The sequence below is a fragment of the Pseudorca crassidens genome, chromosome 9 (genome assembly GCF_039906515.1).
Source record: "Pseudorca crassidens isolate mPseCra1 chromosome 9, mPseCra1.hap1, whole genome shotgun sequence".
Lineage (NCBI taxonomy): Eukaryota > Metazoa > Chordata > Mammalia > Artiodactyla > Delphinidae > Pseudorca > Pseudorca crassidens.
The window spans coordinates 38,766,120-38,790,726 of NC_090304.1; the positions used below are offsets into that span (position 1 = coordinate 38,766,120).

General features: G+C 40.5%; 1 protein-coding gene across 1 annotated transcript; it reads right to left on the bottom strand.

The window, feature by feature from the left end:
- Positions 1 to 1,787: 1,787 nt before the first annotated feature.
- Positions 1,788 to 11,858, bottom strand: NCR3LG1 (natural killer cell cytotoxicity receptor 3 ligand 1). Its single transcript, XM_067749747.1, has 4 exons — positions 11,489 to 11,858; positions 9,899 to 10,246; positions 4,651 to 4,977; positions 1,788 to 2,165 (listed from the first exon to the last, which is right to left on the bottom strand). The coding sequence occupies exons 1-4, from the start codon at positions 11,676 to 11,678 to the stop codon at positions 2,056 to 2,058; spliced, it is 975 nt and encodes a 324-aa protein (XP_067605848.1). The 5' UTR covers positions 11,679 to 11,858; the 3' UTR covers positions 1,788 to 2,055.
- Positions 11,859 to 24,607: the final 12,749 nt, after the last annotated feature.

Consider the following 24,607-nt stretch of genomic DNA (forward strand, 5'->3'; position numbering starts at 1 on the left):
GGGCTCACCTTTGAGGTCTCCCCAGGTCCAGTGTCAGACACCCTATTGTACCAAGACATGCAGAAGACTTGGGGGAAGAAGACATGAATGCTGCTGACCCTAGACTGGGGCAGGCCTGAAGAACAACAGATCTGTTCCAACTTGAAAGGAATTGCGGAAAGGCCGAACAATGGGATTAAGGTCAGAACTGAGTTCCAGAGAGTGGGTTTGTTGCATTAGAATCTAGATTACTGGCATCCTCTGTGCCAGGACCACCTGACTGGGGCATTGTACATCTCCATCTACCTACACCCTACTCTATTTCCACTCTGGGCTGGCCCAACTCTGGAGTGATGTGAAAGGCAGGCCACCTAGACTGGCCAACTTGGGTACAGGAGTGTGAACTTCTCTCTGTCCCCCATACTTAGGTCCTTCCAGGCACTGATGCCAATGAGTAAAGCAGTGATACACTACACAATTTATTACGCAGCCCTGCCTCTGTGTACTCTTCACTTGATCAACTCCAGTTTTCCCTATAATGCCATTATTATTGGGGAAGGGAAGATACTCCAGCGTAAACCAGACAGAAGTAAATAACTACAGTTCTGACTGAAACTTTGACGTAGGTCTTATACCTGTGAAGGGAGGAAGAAAGGACGATTGGCTAGCAAGAGCGTCAGATGACAGTGCAACTCCAAGAAAATCTCAGCCATCCCAACAGGGAGCTCCAAAGATTCCTGCCTTGATCGGCCATTGGCTGGCCAGGAGAGCATGGCATAAGCTCAAAAGCTACAGCAGATCCCTGAGATACCATAGCTGGAACATGGTGGCTAAGTACACTCTTCATAGCAGGCTCTGTCTTGGAGGGGCTCTCAGCAGCACATCTCCACGGCAACCACACTTTTGGGTCAAAATTCAACTTCCTGGGGAGCTGTATCAGTTAGCTTTTGTTATGTAACAAACCACCCTAAAACACAGTGGCTTTGAAAAAATAAGTATTTCTCAAAAAAAGAAAGCAAGAAAAACAAAGCGTCTTCCCTGGCGCTCCAGTGGTTAAGACTCCATGCTTCCACTGTAGGGGACACGGGTTCGATCCCTGGCCGGGAATATTAAGATCCCACATGCTGTGACACAGCCCATCCACCAAAAAGAAAAAGAAAAAGAAAAAATAAGTATTTCTCATGCATTTGAGAGTTGGTTCTGTTGATGCTGATGATCTCAGCTAGATTTGCTTACATGTCCGGTGGCTGTCATCTGATCCAGACTGGCCTCCACTAGAGCAACTAGCTCCAGCTTCCAGGGTCTCTCATCCTCTAGCAGGCTCTGATTCCGGTGTCTCTCACCCTCCAGCAGGCTCTATGAATCAGTTGGTCAGCTTTAGACAAACAGCCTTTTTTCTTGATTAATCGATTTTTCTGCTTTTCCTAAAGCATTTATAATGAGATATATTAGCTATTGCACAGATTCTGCCTTGGCAGGCTCATAAATAACTGGAGGCAATTTTATTACCTAGAACCATTTAACCAACACATTTACACTGGTCTTAACAACAGCCTGAGTTATTTTATTTGCTATGTGGGCCAGAGGGATAAACATGTTTGGAAACATGTTTTAGTTTGGAAACACCCTCACTAGGGTTAGAAGTTCTTGGTTAAACCAGTAAAGTCTGGGTGGTAAGTTATCTCATTGAGCTATTAACAAAATATGAGCAACCGGGGGAAGGAATTCCCCTCTCTGAGCTGTGGATTCTATATGTGAGAACACTAGTGCAGCCCACATCATTCACAGGACTGGTGTGAACAATGAGGTCAGGTTCGATTTACAGTGAGACTTTATCATAATAAAGTCAGAGGCAGAGGGGCTTTACAATGCATCTCCTCAGAGTCCCAGGCCACCACATGGAGACCAAATGAGACAGTTCCTCCCCAACACATCAGAAAAAGTTACACATCATAAACACACTTAGAATATCCCAGCATCAACCCTGAGAACTCCCCAACACCATGCATTGGCCATGAATTCTGAATTCCCAGAGTCTACTCCAAAACATAAGTCTAAACTTTGCTTTGCAGCCTCTTATCTCTTCCAAAGAAAAAAACATAAAAATAAAATTAATATGATCAGTCCAGCAGAGATTAATCCAATACACAACCAAACAATCCACGAGTCAGTTTTCTTCTCAGATTCTGCAGAGAGAAAGAAGAGGAGAACATTAAGAGGAAACCTACTGGCAGGGGCCAAAGAAGACCACACGACTGCTTCTAGGATCTGTGTGGCTGTGTATCATCTTCCCTGTCAGAGATAGAACCACCAACCTTCTGCCACACGTCTTTGCATCCTCCATCCTATCACTTAACACCTTCACACATCAAACAGCCTGCTTAGCACTTGCCAGAAAAACACCGCAATACCAAACACCACATACAATATACACATACCATGCACACGTCCAAAGCTTCCATACTACTACACTACCCTGTATCACTTGTATACTGCTGTAGACTGAATGTCTATCTCCCCTCAAAATTCTTATGTTGAAATCCTAATGCCCAATACAATGGTATTAGGAGGTGGGGCTTTGGGGAGCTTTAGGTCATGAGGGTGGAGCCCTCATGAGTCAGATTAGTGCCTTATAAAGGAGGCCCTCGAGAGATCCCTCACCCCTTCCACCATGTGAGGACACCATGAGAGGTCTGAAACCTGGAAAAGGGCTCTCAGCCATAGTGGCGCACTAATCTCAGAATTCCAGCCTCCAGAACTGTGAAAAATAAAGTTCTGTTCTTTATAAGTGACCCAGTCTGTGGCAATTTGTTGTATTGGGTTGGCCAAAACGTGCCTTCGATTTTTAAGTAAAAATAAAAGACACATTTTTCATTTTCACCAAGAACTTATTGAACAACGTATTCACCCTTTTGTTCCACTGTCTTCTGTTTTTCAGGCAACTTCATAACTCCACCTTCCCAAAACTTTTAATCTTCTTGAGCAAAGAACTGTTGCAGGTGCCTTTTATAGTCTTCCAGGGAATTGAATTTTTTTTCCATTAAGAGAATTTTGTAAAGACCTAAATAAATGGAAATCCAAAGGTGCAATGTCTGGTGAATACGGCAGATGAATCAGAACTTCCCAGCCAAGCTGTAACAGTTTTTGCCAGGTCATCAAAGAAACACGTGGTGTTACATTATGGATGTAATGGAAGTAATGGATGTAATGGATGTAATGGATGTAATCTTCCTGATGGAAGATTATGTGTTTTCTGTTGACTAATCCTGGATGCTTTTCGTCAAGTACTGCTTTCAGTTGGTCTAATTGGGAGCAGTACATGTTGGAATTAATCGTTTGGTTTTCCGGAAGGAGCTCATAATAGAGGACTCCCTTCCAATCCCACCATATACACATCACCTTCTTTGGATGAAGACTGGCATTTCGTGTGGCTGGTGGTGGTTCAATTCGCTTGCCTACGATCTCTTCCGTTTCACGTTATTGTACAGTATCCAGTTTTCATCGCCCGTCACAATTTGTTTTAAAAACAGAACATTTTTGTTATGTTTAAATAGAGAATCGCATGCAGAAATACGGTCAAGAAGGTTTTTTTTGCTTAACTTATGTGCAACCCAAACATCAAAGAGATGAACATAACCAAGCTGGTGCAAATGATTTTCAACGCTTGGTTTGGATATTTTGAGTATGTTGGCTATCTCCTGCGTGGTATAATGTTGATTGTTCTCAATTAATGTCTTGATTTGATCGCTATCAACTTCAACTGGTCTACCTGACCGTGGAGCATCGTCCAGCAAGAAATCTCCAGCACGAAACTTCGCAAACCACTTTCGACACGTTTGATCAGTCACAGCAACCTTCTCCATACACTGCACAAGTCTTTTTTGCATTTCGGTTGTGTTTTTACTTTTCTTGAAATAATAAAGCATAATATGCCAAAAATGTTGCTTTTTTTCTTCCATCTTCAATATTAAAATGGCTACACAAAACTTCACCAATTTTGATGTCTTTTTTTAAATGCACACTGATATGACAGCTGTCACGTACAATCTAACAAAATTGTTTTGAATGACGTTAAAGACAACTAAGTGCTAGTAGAGCCATCTTATGGAAAAAAACGAATGAACCTTTTGGCCAACCCAATAGCAGCCCATACGGACTAAGACATACACATATCACCCAGACAAATGCCTTATACCATACACACAAAGCATATTTCAATTTCATATTCCCCATGCCCCACACGTATCCCAAACACATCCCTGCACACACCACCCACCCACACAATCCCTAGTCCTTACTTCCAGGAACAATTTCTCTCTCCCTTCAGGGCCATCCCAAGCCCCACCTGGCACACCCTGACCACATTTCCCAGGGCCACTGGTTAGCCTCTGCCTTCCTTACCTCCCTCACCTCTAGGCAGATGCATTGGACCAGCAGGACCAGAACCATGACCCTGGAAGCCAGGTCATCACCACTCTCTACCTATTAGACCATCTGTCCCAGCTTAAGGACCTAATCTGGACTGCTGACTCTGGGGCTGAGCTAAACCAGACCAAGCTTTCTCTCCTTCCCTATTGGCCCCCATATTCCCCTAGACTGTGTGGGAACCAAAGTTGATATTATATTCCCCTCAAGAGGAAGAGTTGGGGAAATGTCTAGGGGGCTGCTTACCTATCAGAATCGGGGTGAAGTTGAAACTCTGGCACATGAGTGAGGATACATGCCATACCACACACTGGTAGATGGTCACATTGTCTTCCAGAGAGGGCTTCAGCCTCAAGTCGCTGGTGATATTAAATGTACCATCCTCATTCTTCATGGTGGGGCCAGTGATAACGTCCTCAGAAATCTCCTGGAACTGAGGATCCTTCTGGGTCCACCTTTTCCATGTTATGTTAATATACTCTGGGTAGAATCCACTTGACTTACACAAAATATGTCTGTCTTCATTATCTTTCACCACGGCTCGCTCCAGAAACAAGCTACTGACTGGGTGAGCTGCCAGGGGAGAGAAATCATGCCTTGAGGGTGGGTAGGGACTTGCTTATTATTAGCCCAATGTCAGACCCATGGCAAGCCTTCAGGAAAGGTGAGTCAACTGAATGGTATTCTGCCTAGGCTAAATGATCTGGGTATGCTGGTTCCAGTGCTGGCAGGGTGCCGATATGCTGTGACCCCGAAACTCACAGCAATTTTATAAAGCAGAGTTTCTTAAGCCCCTCTGTGTCATAGACACGGTTGAGAATCTGAGGAAAGCCTTGGAACAGTGTTGTGGCAGAGACTGCTACTTGCTGCGAATCTCTATTCTTCAAAGACACCTCCAAGTTAAAGCTACTTCTCCCACCTTTCTCTGCAGCTGGGTGTAGGCATGTGAACTAAGGGTCTGGAAGTTTGGATGTATTCAGAAGTAGTGAGAGCAACTTCTAAGAAGTCTCCTGAAATAACAAGGGTATCTTAAAGAAAAGAACAGTGTCTCTCCCCCTCCACTTCTTCCTTCTTGCAGAATGGCTGCAATACCATGTCATGGCTGGAGATGGAGAAGACATTTCCAAGCACAAGGTGGAAATGCAGGTTGAGGATGGCAAAGTGATGACATAAAAGGATCCTGGGTCCTAGATGATCACAGAACTGCCACACATGCCCTGGGTTAGCTACAGTTTTGTGAAAGGAAAATAAACTACCTTCTTAAAAGCACTATTGACTTCTCGCTTCCCTCTGACATGTAAAGACCTAAAGTCATCACTTCTATCCTCATAACAGGAAAAAAAGCTGAGCTGAACAAACTGTAAATCCACAGCTTTTCTTAGATCCTTCAGAGAATTGAGGTGACAGGGCAAACCACCACCCTGAAAAAAGACAGGCAGATTGAGAGAATCACAGCCGAGATCATAAAACCTTAAGCAGAAGGTACTGGAGTAATAAACTGGTCGACACACTTAAGCAGTAACTCTGACAAATTGCTAAAGGATAAGTGTGGACTAGATTGAGAATAAAAAACTCCTAAAGGCCCAGTCTTAGAGGGGGTCACAACACTTTCATGAGTTTTACCTCCCAGAATCCCACCACGCTCTCACTGTGAAGATCCAAGAAAAATTCCCTCCTATTTTGAGCAATGGGGAGAGGAAAAGTTAACTATTTAAAAATATACCCAGTGCATTCTCCATAATAAAGGATGCTCTCAAGGGAAAAGACTTTGCCAGAGTCTTGCCTGACCTGGGATAGTGATGATTAGCCAACTCCAGCCCCCTCTAGCCTTCCCGCCTCACCTAGAAACACTTCTGAAGGTGAGACAGCCTAGGGGCTCAGGCAACTCAAAAGAATGAGATTTAACCATACGAGTATAGACTGCTTCTCCTCCACAACACCTTACCACTACATCAACAGAGTTCCAGAATGGTAACAGATTACAACTGAGAGAGCTGTTAAACACAGGCTCTGTTTAAGGTGTTCATAGGGAAATTCAAACAAAACAAGGAAGGGGGAAAACTCTGGCACCTACAGGTACAGCATTAACACTAAACACAGCCTAACGCCTAGCCAAAGCAACATAGACTCTCACACCAAAAGCCTATTCACCTCAGTTCTTACTACCTGATACATAATATCTGGTTTTCAACAAAAAATTACAAGGCATGCTGAAAAGTATGAAAAGACAAAGCAAGCCTCAGAACAAGACTCTCGTATGACACAGATTTTAGAATTATCAGATAGAGAATTCTAAATAATGATTAAAATGTTAAGAGCACTAATGGAAAAAGCAGACAATATGCAAGAACAAATGGATAATGTAAATAGACAGATGGAAACTTTAAGAAAGAATCAAAAGGAAATGCTAGAAATCAAAAACATTATAAAAGAAATGAAGAATGCCTCTGATGGGCTCATCAGTAAACTTCACAGTGCCAAGGAAAGAATTAGCTAGCTTAAAAATGTCAATAGAAACTTCCCAAACTGAAATGCAAAGAGAAAAAAGAATGGGGAAAAAAACCAGAAGGGAACAGAATATCCAAGAACTGTGAGATGACAGCAAAAGGTAACATATGTAATAGGAATACCAGAAGAAGAAAAGAGAAAGGAGCAGAAGAAACATTTTGAAAAATAATGGCTGAGAATTTTCCAAAATTAATGACAGACACCAAAGCACAGATCCAGGAAGCTCAGACAACACCGAGCAGAAAAATACCAAAAAAAGAAAAAAAAAAAAATTTATACCTAGGTATACCATATTCAAAATGCAAAAAAACAAAGAGAAAATCTTGAAAGAAGCCAGAGGAAAAAAATAACTTACCTATAGAGGAACAATGATAAGGATGACATGGGACTTCTTAAATGCAAGAAAGAAGAGAGTGGAGTGAAATATTTAAAGTATTCGAAGAAAGAAAACCCCACCAATCTAGACTCCTATATCCAGAAGAATTACCCTTCAAAAATGAAGTATACTTTCTCAGACAAAAACTGAGGAAATCTGTCACCAGAAGACCTGCTTTGCTACATGTTAAAAGAAGTTCTTCAGAGAGATGGAGAATGATATAGGTCAGAAACTAGAATCTACAAAAAGAAAGGAAGAGTGTCAGAGAAGGAATAAATGAAGGCAAAATAAAACATTTATTTTTCTTATGCTTAACTGATCTAACAGATCATTGTGTTCATTCAAAATAATAATAGCAACAATGTACTGGGTGGTTATAGCATATGAAAAAGTTAAATGAATGACAGTAATGTTATAAGAGATGGGAGAGAAGAACTGGAAATACTCTGTTATTAAGGACCTGTACTACCCATGGAGCAATACAGTGTTATTTGAAAGCAGACTTAAATTAGTTGTAAATGTACACTGCAAACTCTAGGACAACGATTAAAATAAATTTTAAATAAGTATAATTGATATACAGAGAAAAGAGAGAAAATGGTATCATATAAAATATTCAATTAAAACCAGAGAAGGGGGGCTTCCCTGGTGGTGCAGTGGTTGAGAGTCTGCCTGCTGATGCAAGCGACACGGGTTCGTGCCCCGGTCCAGGAAGATCCCACATGCCGCGGAGCAGCTAGGCCTGTGAGCCATGGCCGCTGAGCCTGCGCGTCCAGAGCCTGTGCTCTGCAACGGGAGAGGCCACAACAGTAAGAGGCCCGCGTACTGCAAAAGAACAAAAAAAAAACAAAACAGAGAAGGCATAAAAAGAGGCGGAAAGTTAAATTAAAAAAATTTAAAAAACAAAGGGCACCAAATAGAAAACAGATACAAACACAATACATATCAGTCCAACTATATACGCAATCACTTTAAATGAATGGTCTAACTACATCAACTAAAAGACAGAGACTGTCATAGTGGATAAAAAAAAGACTCAAACATGTGCTTTCTACAAGAAACCCACTTTAAATATGAGGACCCAAATAGAGTAAAAGTAAAAGGATTGAGAAAGATATACCATACTAATACTAACCCAAAGAGAACTAACCCAAAGAGAACCCAAAGAGAACTAATACTAACCCAAAAAGAACATTATTAATGAATAATCAATTCATCAATTATAACAAATATACCATAATTACAAGACGATACTAATGGGGCAAGTGGGGTGTGGAGGCAAGAGTAATATGGGAACTCGGTACTAACTTTCCAATTTCTCTGTAAATCTAAAACTCTTCTAAAAAATAAAGTGTATCTAATTTTTGGGAAAAAAAACCCTTTTATTTTAGGCTTTCTGTCAGTTGCAGAGGAAATGAATTCTAATATACATCCCCATTACCAAAATTAATATGTACAAAACATTCAAAGTCTTAAGTACAATTATGGAGGGCTCACAGACACTGCCCTTCAGTTACAGGCTGAATTGTATGCCCCCCCCAAATTCATATGTTGAAGTCCTAATCCCCAGTCCTAGTCCCTCAGACTGTGACTATATTTGAAGGTAGGGTTTTCATTGAGGTTGGTAAGTTAAATGAGATCATTAGGTTGAATCCTAATCTAATATGACTGATGTCTGTATAAGAAGAGGAGATTAGGATACACAAATACAGAGGGAAGAGGGGGTGAAGACACAGGCAGAAGACAAGCACCTACAAGCCAAGGAGAGAGGCCTCTGAAGAAACCAACCCTGCTGCCACCTTGATCTCATCTAGACTCCAGAATTGTGAGAAAATAAATTTCTGTTGTTTAAGCCACCCAGTCGGTGGTGTTTTGTTATGGCAGCCCCAAGCTCATCCACAGAGTATCTGACCTATTTATAATAGAAGAAAGTGGAGCTCAAAAACGTGTTTAGGGAAAAGTGTTGTTATAAATCTTGACTGAGCACCTACCTCACAACAGCACTGGCTGAGCATTTTCCTACGTGATGTTGTGTAATCCTCAGGACACTATGAGGCAGGTATGACTTATTGCCTCATTTTGCACATGGAAAATTCATTTGCACATGGGAAAATTCACGTGTAAAGATGTTAAATGGCTGACCCAATCACTCAGTTTGGAAGCAACAAAGTTAGATAGAATAGGATTCAGATCCATGGAACCAGAGTGCAATCTCTCTCCTTCCCCAGCTACCTTTCAGAGGTACCTCTTCAGTGAAGACTAACTGTCCACACACCAAGGAAATTATATAATTACTTTGACTATCTTTTACTGCGAACTTAAAATGGGCCAAACACTATTCTAAGCATCCTCCTTGCATTTTTCATAGCCTCTTCCCTACAGTCAATCCTCTTAGAAAAGTATTATTACATTTGTTTAGAGGGAAGGGCATTGAGATTCAGCATGATTAATAACTTGTCCAAAGTTGTCTAGAAGTCCATGGAAGCCCAGGACTCAAACCCATGTCTATGTGACTCCTAGGCCCATGCTCTGCTCCACTTGGCCCATCTACATCTCCACCCCAAGCCCCATCACCATGGGAATCACAGGGCACTGCCCTCAGGCACTCACCTACAACCTCCAGCCAGACTCTCCCCTGTGCCTTCTGAGGAGTGACCACCAACTCACATCGGTACTCTCCTGCTTCCCACAGTTGGACCCCAGGCAGCTGCAGTGAGGCATCCCCCCTCTTCAGCCTCCATGGAGACACGTTGGCTCCAGGTCGGAATGCCACTTTGTGGTCTCCAAAAAATTCAAACAGTTTGATCTCTATTTCAGACAACTGAGCCTTCCGAAACCAGGTGATACCCATACTGTTGATGTCCAGGTGTGGGAAACCAGGGATCTTGCAAAAGATAGTCGCATTTTCATTCAGGAAAACCATCTGAGTCCTTCCTGCCATCTCCACTTCCAGAAAACCTGGGGCAATATGAGAACTGTGTTATAGAAGACCCTTGGAAGAAACATAGGCCTGGGGCTCTAAAACACTGCCATATAATTGGAAACAACTTCCCTTTTTGTGGGGGCGGGGGGAGGGGTCTTCAGATACAAAGGCCCTTAGTTTATGGCCCCTCATTAATCCACATAAACTCCTTCAACTTTGTTCTTTTTTTTTTTTTTCCCAAGATTGTTTTGGCTATGCTGGGTGCCTTGCAATTTCAGAGGAATTTGAGAAACAGTTTATCAATTTCTACAAAGAAGTCAGCTAAGTTTCTAATAGGAATTGAACTGAATCTGTAGATCAATTTGGCAAGTATTGCCATCTTAGCAATGTTGCTTCTAATCCACAAATGTGTTTGGCGGATGTGTTATGGACTGTTTGTGTCCCCACCAAATTCATATGTTGTGGCCTAATCCCCAGTGTGATGGTATTTGGAGGAGGGGCCTTTGGGAGATAATTAGGTCATGAGGGTGAGCCCTCATGAATCAGATTAGTGCTCTTATAAGAGACATGAGAGGGAGTTTCCTGGTGGTCAAGTGGTTTAGACTCTGTGCTTCCACTGCAGGGGACATGGGTTTGGTCCCTGATCGGGGAATTAAGATCCCACATGCCACGCAGCCAAAAAATAAATAAATAAAAATAAAAAATAAGAGACATGAGAAATATGAGACATCTCTCCAAACCTGAGGATATAGTAAAAAGCGTTCACCTACAAGCCGGGAAGGGGTCCCTCATCAGGAACCAAATCAGTCAGCACCTTGATCATGGACTTCCCAGCTTCCAGAACTGTGGGAAATAAACTTGTTGTTGTTGTTTTGGCAGCATGCATGCGGGATCTTAGTTCCCCAATCAGGGATCGAACCCGTGCCCCCTGCAGTGGAAGCGAGGAGTCTCGACCACTGGACCACCAGGGAAGTCCCAGAGTAAATTTCTTATTTCACGCCTCTCCGTTCCAGCAACTGGCATGATGCAAGAGAGGCAGAGGTTTACAGAACATCAGAGCGTGTGCTCACAGACTCCTACAGGTGCCGACTCTGCACATAGTAGGCGTCAGTATACAACTGTTGAATCAGTAAATGAACCCGCATTTCACAATACAGAGTTCAGGGTTGATTGGGGCTTTTTAAGATATTTAGCCCCAGCCGGACTCGGACCTCACTGCGTAGTGAAAGCCACCCCTCCTCCCTCCCTGCCTCCTTCCTTCTCTCCCTCCTGCCTACCTGCGGTGAGCAGCGTGAGCCCCAGGATCAGCACCAGAACCGGGAACACAGCACGGAGCCCCACCCCGTTGGGCCGCCCGCCCGCTGCGCCGTGGCCACAGCCTCCCGGAACTCGCATCCTCAAACTTCCTCTTAGTTGCTTTCTTCCTCTTAGGAGTGGGCAGGTCCTAAGGAGTGGGTGACGGGACATCTCTTGCGCGGTGAGTGGAACTTTACGCGGAATTAGTTAATGGCGCATTTGCACCTTCTGCAACTCTGCGAGAAGTCGTTTTGGTTGCTCCGTTCACAGAGACGGAAAGTTACTGACAGCGCCTTTCTCAGTCACACTTCCACCGGCTGCGCGCGCGCGCCGGGAGTGGGAGCGGCTAGCAGTGGGCAGGAAGTTCCTGCCTCCGAGCGCGCCGGCCGGCATGGGCACAGGGTTCGCGTCAGCCTCTACGTTCGCTTTATAAGCTGAGGCCAGGATCCGATCGCCTGGGCGCTGCTCTAAGGAAGATCCACTATGCAGGAGCGCATTGGGGGCAATTGTTCTTACCATCAGCATGATAAACTAACATTACTTTTTTTTTTTTTTTACGGTTCTGAAAAGTCCTTCTTTGATACTGAGAAATGGATTATTTGCTAACATATCAGTAAACAGAGGCTGTCACAGTCACCGGGGATTGTAGCCACCACCAGAAGGTAAGCTGGTGAGCCTTGAGGCAACTCAGGAAGGAAAGAATACCTGCCATCTAGCAGCCATCAGACCGCAGCCACTCCCTACAAAAACACAGGACACTGGCCCCAGATAGTTGAGGTACATATCAAAGGAATGATTTCAGTGAGCCCAGACTCTTGCATCTTCCCATACGTAGAAATGGGCTTAATTCCTTAACTTGGGGTATCTGGTTTTCTTTAATTACAATAATCTTTTGATGTTTCCGACTACCTGCCCTTTGTTGCAAAACCCGCCCCCTCGCCTCCTTGGACCAGTTTTCTCAGGGTTACTTGAGATGCTGCCTCCTGGGCTTGAAGTCCTAAAAATTCCCGCCGAATAAAACATAACTCAGAGAGTGGCATTGACTCACATATACTACCAAATGTAAAATAGATAGCTAGTAGGAAGCAGCCGCATAGCACAGGGAGATCAGCTGGGTGCTCTGTGACCACCTAGAGGGGTGGGATAGGGAGGGTGGGAGGGAGACACAAGAGGGAGGAGATATGGGGATATATGTATATCTGATTCACTTTGTGATACAGAAGAAACTAACACACCATTGTAAAGCAATTATACTCCAATAAAGATGTTAAAAAAAAACCATAACTTTTAGGATGCACGTATTTTTTCAGCCGACGTACAAAAAATAAACCCTTCAACCTGTAAAGAATGTCACGTGTTTTCATATTGTTGTAAAGCAAACTTATAGAATAGGAACATCTGCTACCAGCTCCAACTTACATTTCTTTAAAAAAAAATCTTATATTACTGAAACCTAAAGCTAAATTTATATTTCCAGGATGCTTCAGTCAAATGTCTGAAAACAGCCCATTTCCCCTTACTAACCAAAACGTGGCTTGTGACCTCTTAAGCAAAACAAAATGCTCAGTGATCAAGTTTTACGATCTCCAGACCACCTTTAAAATCAATTAAACTGCCAAGTTCAGAACACAAGTGGCATTTGCTGTTGTTATAAACGCACATATCTCTTTCTCCAGCATCTTGCATTCCAGTAGTCTCATTGATCCTATTTAATTATTTTTCTCACATCTTTAAAAAGAGTGTAACCTACAGAAACTCACAGGCAGAACTGGACTCAAATGCCAGCTACACCAGCTGCTCTTTGCAGGACAAAAGGCAAGTTACCTCACCCCCTCTACCCCCGACAGCCTCGATTTCCACTTCTCTAAAATTCAGGTCGTAAAATCTTCCCTGCAGGACTGTTGTAAGAATTACAGTATCCTGTGGGCTGTGGATCAAATCCCAATAAAGAGTAGTCTTATTGGCACAGTGAATTTTGAGTTAGTGGTACTGTCAGTAACTAAACAAATATTTACATTCTCCCTTATCTGCAGAACAAGCTCACTGTGGCCATATGACCAAGTTCTGACCCAATTAATATAAATGGAAGTGTTTTGTGTGCTTTCTGGGAAATGTCTTTAAAGGGAGGGATATGCTCTTTACCCTTTCCTCCATCTGCTGGCAGGAATGCAGATGTAATAGCTAGAGCATCAGCAAACATCTTGGACCATAGTGTAAAAGTCACACATTGGAGACAATGGGACAGCAAAATAGAGGGGTGCTGGGTCCCTGATGATTTGGGAAACTTCCCTACCAGCCCTAGAATGACACCTCTGAGCTTGCAGAACATAAGAAACAAAGTCAATAAGCCATTCTTATTTGAGGTGTTCTTATTTTCAGCAAAACTTAATCCTAATCACTACAAATGGTAAAAGAAATGGAGCTTCAAAAAAAAAAAAAAAAAAAAAAGAAATGGAGCTACTTTTGCTTGGAGTAGACTGGGCTTTAAGACTTATTATCAGTTTTTAAATCTCTGAAAAGCTAACACATAACTATATGCATAGACATGTTGCATGTTTTTGAAGGCAGAAGGAAGGTTCCTATGTAGAATTTATGGAGAGACAGATTTGAACTCAGCATAAGTGTCTCTAATAAAGGAATGGCTTTTTTTTTTTTTTTTTTTTTTTTTTTTTTTTTGCCGTACGCGGGCCTCTCACTGCTGTGGCCTCTCCCGCTGCGGAGCACAGGCTCCGAACGCGCAGGCTCAGCGGCCATGGCTCACGGGCCCAGCCGCTCCGCAGCATGTGGAATCTTCCCGGACCGGGGCACGAACCCGTGTCCCCTGCATCGGCAGGCGGACTCTCAACCACTGCACCACCAGGGAAGCCCAGGAATGGCCATTTTAAGTCATCCCACAGGCAACCATTCACTGAACGCTGCCAGGTACGGTCTGAATATAATGGATTCAGGTGAATAAAGCACAGTCCTTAGCTTCACAAAGCTCATCTAGACCAGTGCTGCTCAAAGTAGCTGTGACAAAGGACCTTTTTAAAGAAAATATCCAACCCTTTGGGGACTGATATTTTATAAAATACAACAAAAATGAATTCTTAGAAAAAGGAAATCAAGACATAAAAATATAAGCTCCCATTTTTATTATAAAACAGACATAAAATTATTTTCAAAGGCATAACTAATTTCAGTTTCTATGTTGACCCCTCATTGTTGGGTGACACTGGTGTATAGACCAGCACCAGTCACAGAACATACTTTGAGAAACACTGATCTAGACAAATGCAAGTTGAGGGCCATTCAATAACTGGCCTGTACTTTTCAAAAATATCAATGTCATGAAAGACAAAGAAAGGCTGAAGAGCTATTTCAGCTTAAGGGAAATAAAAGAGACACGACAAGTAAATGCAAAGCTTGATTCTGGATTAAATCCTAGATGACAAAAAAAAGAAATTACTATGAAGGACAGTATTCAGACAACTGGTGAAATCTGAATATGGACCAGATGTTATAATAGAGCAATAGTATTAGAATGTCAACTGAAAAAAAACATATAACCTAAGAGTTGAGAATTATGTGGTTTTTTTTTTTTTTTTTTTGCGGTACGCGGGCCTCTCACTGCTGTGGCCTCTCCCGTCGCGGAGCACAGGCTCCGGACGCGCAGGCCCAGCTGCCATGGCCCACGGGCCCAGCCGCTCCGCGGCACGTGGGATCCTCCCGGACCGGGGCACGAACCCCTGTCCCCTGCATCGGCAGGCGGACTCTCAACCACTGCACCACCAGGGAAGCCCGAGAATTGTGTTTTATTCAGGGGACTTACTGAGGACTGAAGACCGGGAGACAGCCTCTCAGATAGCTCCAAGGGGCTGTTCCAAAGAGGTAAGGGAGGAACCAGGATATACTGTATAGGAGTTTTTGTGAAAAAAACAAAAACAACAAAAACAGGTCGTCAGAACATTAAAAGATTACTGTTAATTAAAGAAAACCAGACATCTCAGGTTAATGAATTTAGCACTTTTCTATGTAAGGGAAGATGCAAGAATCTGGGCTCACTGAAATCATGCCTTTGATATGCACTTCAACTCTCTAAGGACTAGTATCCTGTTTATCTCCATCCTGAGATCTCCTCAGGGTGCACTCTTGTGGGCAGCTATGGTGACTGATGGCTTGAGGGTAGCAACATCCTTTCTTTATTGAAATGGCAGACCACATCCTTTGCCCATAGTAACAATGTTAAATTTCCTGAATTTGATAAGAGGATAATTTTTATAAGACGGTTATTATAAAAGAATGTCCTTGTTCTTAGGAGATGCTCACTCACATATTTACAGTAAGGGATCACAATGTCTGAAACTTCAGTAAAAAAAAAAACTTTTTTACTGAAATGCTTCAGTAAAAAAACTGAATTATACAGAGAGAAAGCTTGAAGGCAAATGTGGCAAGCTGCTAAGAACTGATATATCTAGGGGAAGGGCATACTAGAATTACCTGTACAATTGTTGCAACCTTTTTGGATAGGCTTGATAATTTTTTGTCAGAGTTAACAAACACACACATGTACACACAACTAAATGCAATGTGAGATCCTGGATTTGTTCTTAGCCTAGAAAAAGTGTATTAGTGGGATAATTGGCAAAATTTGCAGATTAGTTAGTAAAATTGTATTAATGTTGATTTCCTGATTTTAATAACTTTGTAAGATGTTATCACTTGGGGAAGCTAGATGAAGGGCTTATGGGAATTCTTTGTACTATTTTTGCATGCTTTTTGCAAATCTGAAATGCTTTCAAATGGAAAAGTTAGGAAATTTAAGTTAGTAAAGTTAGTAAAAGCTCACAGTCTAGAACTTTTAGAGTTTTTTCTCCAGACATTAGGAGGAAAAAAAAATCATATAGTTGGAGAATGACAGAGCCAGGGTCCTAACACCCAGCCCCCAGTACTTTCCACTATCCCATTATCATGGATTCTTTGTCACTGTGATATCTTGCTATTAAAAGGTTCTTGAATTTAAGTGGAAATGTTTCCTACACATTACAAACACTGGTGTGTGTGCGTGCATGTAACTGAAGTGACATTTAAATGCTTACAGAGCCTTCATAACATCAGTCAGGTTTCCTCCCCAGCGTAGATTCTCTAATGTTGATTGGTTTTCCACATGATCTACCAGCAGTTCCCAAACTTGTCTGCACATTAGAATCACCCGAAGATCTTTTAAAAATTTCATAGCCCAGACTGCACTCCAGAAGAATGAAATCACAATCTCTGGAGGTGGGACACAGGAATCAGTATTTTTTGAAGCTCTTAGGTGATTCCAATATTGGAGACAAGCCTGGTAACTACTGTGATTTCCACTTCAGTCCTATCACTGGAAGCAGGGCTGGATAAAAGTCTACTAGGAAATGCTGGAGAAGAGGTCCCTTCCAGGTAAATGATCTCTAAGACCCTGAGGCTCTATGACTCTGCAATGTTAGTGTTTCTTGTTTGTTTGTTTGTGTTTAGAAATGATAAATCACTTCATTTGCATTTAACATCTTAAATTATATTATAAGAGTATGGCATTATTTAGGCAGAGTTACATTTTCTAATGTTTCTATGAATATATGAAGCACTTTGAATAGTGGAAATAGATTTCCCTGTATAAAAGTTGCCTCATTATGTTTATTCTCAAGTATTTTTGTTAGCGAACTTATTTCACCTCCAAAGTAAACACACCATAGATAATTTAGTTATGGCTATTGTGCTGTTTGGCATTTTCTTAAACTGAGGTGAAAGAAAAAGGCTCGGCCATGTTACATTTACACACACGCATATAAGCATTTATCATGATAGCCGGAAACACACGCACAAAAGAAATGTTTTTGCTCAATATCTAGTGTAGAAAATAAATATGCTAGTGATACTATTAAAATAACAATGTAGGATATGTACAAATTACAAATTTTAATATTCTAGCCAAAATGTGCAACATGAGTGTTTTTCAAACAATTCATTCTTTCAACATTGTCAAATTTGTCTTTTTCCCCAGAAAATCACAACAAATATTACATATTTTTCTGATTTTACATTTAATATAATTAAATATAAACCTATACAAATGATGACTAGAATAATATTTTCCAATAAATACTGCACTGGAAGAATTCTTACAACATATAGTCAAAAGACAAATTCAAATATAACAAAGTTGAGCTTCCCTGGTGGCCCAGTGGTTAAGAATCTGTCTGCCAATGCAGGGGACATGGGTTCGAGCCCTGGTCCGGGAAGATCCCACATGCCGCAGAGCAACTAAGCCCATGCACCACAACTACTGAGCCTGTGCTCTAGAGCCCATGAGCCACAACTACTGAGCCTGCGAGCCACAACTACTGAGCCCACATGCCACAACTACGGAAGCCTGCATGTCTAGAGCCTGTGCTCCGCAACAAGAGAAGCCACTGCAACGTGCACTGCAATGAAGAGTAGCCCCCGCTCACCACAACTAGAGAAAGCCCGCGTGCAGCAACAAAGACCCAACGCAGCCAAAAGTAAAAATAAAAATAAAATAAATTTATTAAAAATAATAGGGCTTCCCTGGTGGCGCAGTGGTTGAGAGTCCGCCTGCCGATGCAGGGGACACGGGCTCGTGCCCCGGTCCGGGAAGATCCCACATGCCGTGGAGCGGCTGGGCCCGTGAGCCATGGCCGCTGAGCCTGCGCATCCGGAGCCTGTGCTCTGCAGCGGGAGAGGCCACAACAGTGAGAGGCCCGCGTACCGCAAAAAAAAAAATAAATAAATAAAATAACAAAGTCGTATAAACTCTCTGTCTTCCTAATTATCAAATTGAAATCCAATTATTTATTTGTAGTTTTAAAAATAGTCCAAAGTATCTAAATAAGCCAAAAAGAATTAAACTGAGGATACTTAAAACTAATAAAATTTCTTTCCAAAGTTTAAAATCAACAGAACATGTCTGGCCACATATTTATAAACGCTTACTTTTTTAACTCATTTAAATTGAAAACTTTTCAAAATCCCCCAGAATTAGTAATAACAAATAAAAGATATTTAAAATTCTGACCTTAGGGCTTCCCTGGTGGCGCAGTGGTTAAGAGTCCACCTGCCAATGCAGGGGATGCGGGTTCGAGCCCTGGTCTAGGAGGATCCCACATGCCGCAGAGCAACTAAGCCCATGAGCCACAGCTACTGAGCCTGCGCTCTAGAGCCCATGAGCCACAACTACTGAGCCCGTGTGCCACAACTTCTGAAGCCTGTGCACCTGGAGCCCATGCTCCGCAACAAGAGAAGCCACTGCAATGAGAAGCCGGTGCACTGCAATGAAGAGTAGCCCCAGTTCGCCGCAACTAGAGAAAACCCACACGCAGCAACGAAGACCCAACGTAGCCAAAAATTAATTAATTGATTAATTAAAAAATTCTGACAAAATAGGATATATAAACCATCACTATTAAATGGTTTTTAAAACATAATAAATATGGATTAAATATGGATTATGCAACACAGGTTTCCTTCATGAGAAAGAAAAGCAATAATGAAAAAATGTTTTTTATGTTTTAATTTCAGAAGACAATTTTTTTCAAAAAACACAGGATAAATAATGGTCTTCCCTTCAGACCTGTTTTAAGCACAAGCTTACATATAAACACATATTCCTTCCACAAATATGATCTTTCAATTAGAGGCTACATAAATTGGTACACAGACGGATACTTTGAAAGTTGCAAGGGCTTAGAACTTTCATTTGCTAATAGATCCTGCACTAACTGCTTCAGAGAAAGAAACACCTTCAGCAGGATGGGGGCTCCTTCCTCCCCCTTGGCTACAGTACTTCAGCCTCCAGGGCCCTTCCATTCTTAGGTCCTTAAACTAGATAGAGAGGGGCAGACCGAACTACCTGGAAGTCACCAGAAACATTCCAAATGAATGAAACAGTCACTCTGAGCATTAACTGGCTTCAAACTGTTGTCCTTAAAATAAAAGATTTAGCCTCTATTTTATCTTTTATATAAACCTTTTGGAAATTAATCCTGTTTTAATAAAATCACCTCTAAATCTTAATTAGTAACAGACTTCCTTAGAGAAAAGATTATTATTTGGGATTGTGAGGGAAGAGGAGAATTCATTTGAAAGTCTGGATAATAAGCCCCATGAAGCTGGTGGCTATGATACCTTAAGACCTCTAACAATGGTGCTACAACATTCTACATCCCTCGAAACTCTCCAATGATTAAGGAGGTGCATTAGAAATACAATAGTGGAAAAGTCAATACAACAGTAGAAAAATGGGAGAGTACTTAGAGAGGAACTTAACTAAAACTCAGATCATCCAGGCAAAAGTGATGATAAAACAATAAAATATGCTACTTCTCTTCTAATCAGAGATTGCCAAATTCATGTTCATTCATAAGTAACATACTTATTACTAAGGATAAAACAAAAGGAGAAAAAAAAAAAGGAGCAGGAATTCCCTGGCAGTCCAGTGGTTAGGACTCGGTGCTTTCACTGCCATGGGCCTGGATTTGATCCCTGGTGGGGGAACTAAGATCCCACAAGCTGTGTGGCGTGGCCAAAAAAAAACAGGTAAGAAAATTTGCACAGCAAAAGTCATATCTATTGCTTACAATAGATTGTAAACAAATTATAATCAAAACTAGTTAAAAAATTGTTAAAAAACAAAACAAAACAACTTGTTAACAGGCAGGCAGAGCTTGGAAGGCAACTGGAAGGGTGAGCCTATAAGTAAAAATACACTGTCAAGGGCTGACTGACAACCAAGATGGTACATGGCATTATCATTAAGAACATGACTAATATCAATTAAAATATAAACTTAATTTGTGAAAACTGTAGATATCTGTAAACGTGAAATGTAAATTTTTTTCTACATAACTCTATAGGCAATATTTGGAAAAATCCCTGAATTTCTGAAATTAAATAAAAGGTTTTATTGGTTTTGTTTTGCTTTGCTTTTATCTCAGTAAACAGTTTGGTAGTGCTGGTAACCATAAATCCAAATTTTTCAATTTGGTGTCTTCACCACTTGCTGCTGCTGCTTGTTCTGGCTCAGTTCTTGAATTTTTTTAAGCAAGGTTACTAATGCATAACTAACTACTCAGCCATAAAAAGAACAAAATAATGCCATATGCAGCAACATGGATGCACCTAGAGATTGTCATACTAAGCGAAGTAAGTCAGAGAGAGAAAGGCAAATATATGATTATCACTTATATGTGGGATCTAAGAAAAGGGTACAAATGAACTTATCTACAAAACAGAAATATTTACCGATATAGAAAACAAACTATGGTTATCGGGGGTAAATGGGGGGAGGGATAAATTGGGAGATTGGGATTGACATATACACACCACTATATATAAAATAGATAACTAATAAGGACCTACTGTATAGCACAAGGAACTCCACTCGGTACTCTGTAATGGCCTATATGGGAAAAGAATCTAAAAAAGAGTGGATATATGTATATGTATATAACTGATTCACTTTGCTGTACACCTGAAACTAACACAACACTGTAAGTCAACTATACTCCAATAAAATTTTTTTTTAATGAAATAATTAAATAAATAAATTATAGCACTATTGAAGTAGGAAATAGATGGGCCCCTGGGCTGGACAGCTGGTGTTTTATCAAATGGAGCAAAACTGAAGCTTTGTCCTCAGCCAGACGAGAATGATGCCCTTCTCCCTTCCTCCATTGATATGGAGGGAATGAACTAGCAGTGGGGAACATGTTGCAGCAAAAATAGAAATGAGGGAATTCCCTGGTGGTTAAAGATCTGCCTGCCAATGCGGGGGACACGGATTTAAGCCCTGGTCTGGGAAGATCCCACATGCCGCAGAGCAACTAAGCCCGTGCACCACAACTACTGAGTCTGCACTCTAGAGCCCGCGAGCCACAACTACTGAGCCCGTGTGCCATAACTACTGAAGCCCACGTGCCTAGAGCCTGTGCTCTGCAAAAAGAGAAGCCACTGCAATGACAAGCCCGCACACTGCAACGAAGAGTAGCCCCCACTCGCCGCAATTAGAGAAAGCCTGCATGCAGCAACAGAGACCCAACGCAGCCAAGATAAATAAATAAATTTACAAAAACAAAATAGAAATGAGACTTTTCTTTTCTGATAAACAAGGAAAATAAGGAAACAATGAACAGGCTGGGGAAACAACATAAACAGGCCTGAAAGAGTTAAGCAATCTTGGTTATTCTTTAGCTGTTACTACTAACAAACACTTGTAGCTAGACCTGTCCTTCACAAAGCTGATTACTCTTGATTCCATATGAATTACCCTTTGCACCTAGCATTTCTTCTCCCCCACACTCCCTTGTAGCACTCTTCATTTCAAAAAGAACATCATGGGCTGATAACTTCAGGGCCATCAGACCTAGTTGCTGAGCTGCCTGATGCCAGCTTTGGCCATGAATTTGCAGAAGAAAAGAAATGCAAGACCTTAATTACTTTGAGCCTTATCACTTACCCCAGACTTCAAGCCCCAGGCTATATAACCTTTCCTTATTCCCCAGGGAAGGGGGGGGGGCACAGTTCTGGAGGCACTAGCCTGCTGTGTTTTTCCCTTTGTCAGGCAAAGATTAAGGCCATTTTTCTTGTTTCTCCAAAACTCTGTCTCCGTATTTCTTTCTGGCATTGGTGCACAGACAGCCAAGATTTTTGGCATCACTATTTATAATAGCCAAGCAACCTAGGTGTCCATTAACAGATGAATGGATAAAGAAGATGTGGTACACACACACACACACACACACACACACACACACACACACACACTACAATAGAATATTACTCAGTCATAAAAAAAGAATGAAATATTGCCATTTGCAGCAACATGGATGGACCTAGAGATTATCATTCTAAGTGAAACAAGTCAGAGAAAATATTATATGATATCACTTATATGTGAAATCTAAAAAATAATACAAATAAATTTATTCACGAAACAGAAACAGACTCACAGACATAGAAAACAAACGTGGTTATCAAAGGGAAAAGGGGGATAGAGGGATAAACTAGGAATATGGGATTAAAAGATACAACACTATGTACAAAATAGATAAACAGCAAGGATTTACTGTATAGCACAGGGAACTATATTCAATATCTTATAATCTATAATGAAAAAGAATCTGAAAAGTATATATACACATATAAATATATATGAATCACTTTACTGTACACTAACATAATATTGTTAATTAACTATAGTTCAATATGAAATTTTAAAAACTGAAAAAAGTCACCTATTAGATCTAAATTGTTGGATTTTAATTAATTAATTGATTAATTAACTAATTAAAACATGGGTAGGGAAAGACTGAAATCCTGCTAATGATATTGTGTTAAAAAAAACAAAAAGCAAGGAAAAGATCCAATTTCCTTCAAATCTCATACCTTGAAAACAAGCTGTAATTAGAGTCTTCCATTGTATCACCTATAGGAACTCTGCATTTTACCTAATACACCTTAGTTTCTCAATTCCAACAAAAAACAAATGAATTATTCAAGTATCAAGTTGAGACACCAGTGGTTAAGGGTAAAGATGATCTTCTCTAGCAGCTTTTTCAGGCGACAAAAATCTTGCATGAAAATGATGAAGGTCATCATCTAACTCTGCCTCTTTATCAATTTCTTCTCGATTTATTGCACAGCTATAAAACAAAAATTAAACTTTAGGCACTAACCAGAACTAGACTTGTCAATATTTCTCCCTAAAGGAAATACATTTCTTACCCCCTCTTTTATTAGCTAGACTTAAAAGTCACATTATCACAAATATTAAAATTTCCTTTATATTTTTCCTCATGGGAAAAACAGATTTGCATTTAGGCTTATGGTAATACAAATCTGTTCAATTAGCATGAAAAAAATGCCATTGTAAACAAATCTTGGTTAAAAAAAAAAAAGTAGAGCTATATCTCAAAGGATTTTTTACCACTGCTTCTAAATTGCAGTTTCCTTTAGTGAGCATCAAATATTCTAGAGGACCACTGTCTTTTAAAATATAACTTTAATTATATATATCTAAGTATACTATAAAATGTACATGCTTCATGAAAATTAATATGAGAAACAAAGTTCCAAATTACTTATACATACCACTAAGTCAACTAAACCAAAGACTTCTTAATATCTAAGAATATGAAGAAGAATGGGATAAATCAAACACAGGATGAATACTTTCTAACAGAGCTGGAAAAAATACTATTAGCAACTCTTTAAGAAACAATCTTTACTCATAAATGCCCAATACTCATAAGAACTGGGATTCCTTATGCCCATAAATAATCTTAGGCCAACAATTCTTTTTTTAATAATATAAATTAATAATTTGCTGGAAACTGTGAGGTATGTCTACATTAATATCCGTCCGTTATCTACTCATGCCAAAAGAGCATTTTAAAAAATTTCTCTAAGTTCTCCTCCAATTACTATTTTTTTACTTGAATATATTTGACATATATCACTGTGTAAATTTAAGGTGCAAGATGTGTTACTTTGATATATTTAATATATTATAATATGACTGCTGTTGTATTGATATTTGTCACATTTCATAAAAGTACAATATTATTGTCTCCAATTACTTTCTGATTTGACCCTAGTCCACCATCTAAAAAAATTTATCCTAGGTGAATCCCTGTCTTATCACAATAACGCTTACAGATAGAGTCATCAACAAAAGGATATCCCAGAGCATTTAAAAATATTTGCTACAATTTAAACAACAGAGATAGGAATTCTTTTCTATCTCTAAAGAAACATAGCATTAGTCTCCTGAGTGATTTCTGTGGGTTTTTTTAAGCTACATATAAGCAGAACTTTTCTAGATTCCTCTATTTAATTTTGGGATCCATGATTTAAGGAAAAAAATCTGAAGTGTTTGGAGGAGTATGCAATGATTATTTTAAAATTTGTAAAATGAGAACTAAGAGTTTTAAAAATTATTAATGTTAAAAGAAACTGTAAATTTTTGAGGTATTACAGTGGATTTGTTCACTCAACAGCTTTAAACATGCATTCCTGTACTACAGGGGTAGGAAATTAAATATTATTTCCCAACCTCCCTTGCAGCTAGG

What these genes read in the sequence shown, in the direction of transcription:
- NCR3LG1 (XM_067749747.1), bottom strand. Translation starts at nt 11,678, where the DNA reads ATGTCCCGTCACCCACTCCTTAGGACCTGCCCACTCCTAAGAGGAAGA. An exon ending in GCTCACGCTGCTCACCGCAG is followed by an intron (nt 10,247 to 11,488) that starts GTAGGCAGGAGG and finishes ATATTGCCCCAG; the next exon opens with GTTTTCTGGAAGTGGAGATG. An exon ending in CTTCACCCCGATTCTGATAG is followed by an intron (nt 2,166 to 4,650) that starts GTAAGCAGCCCC and finishes TTCTCTCTGCAG; the next exon opens with AATCTGAGAAGAAAACTGAC.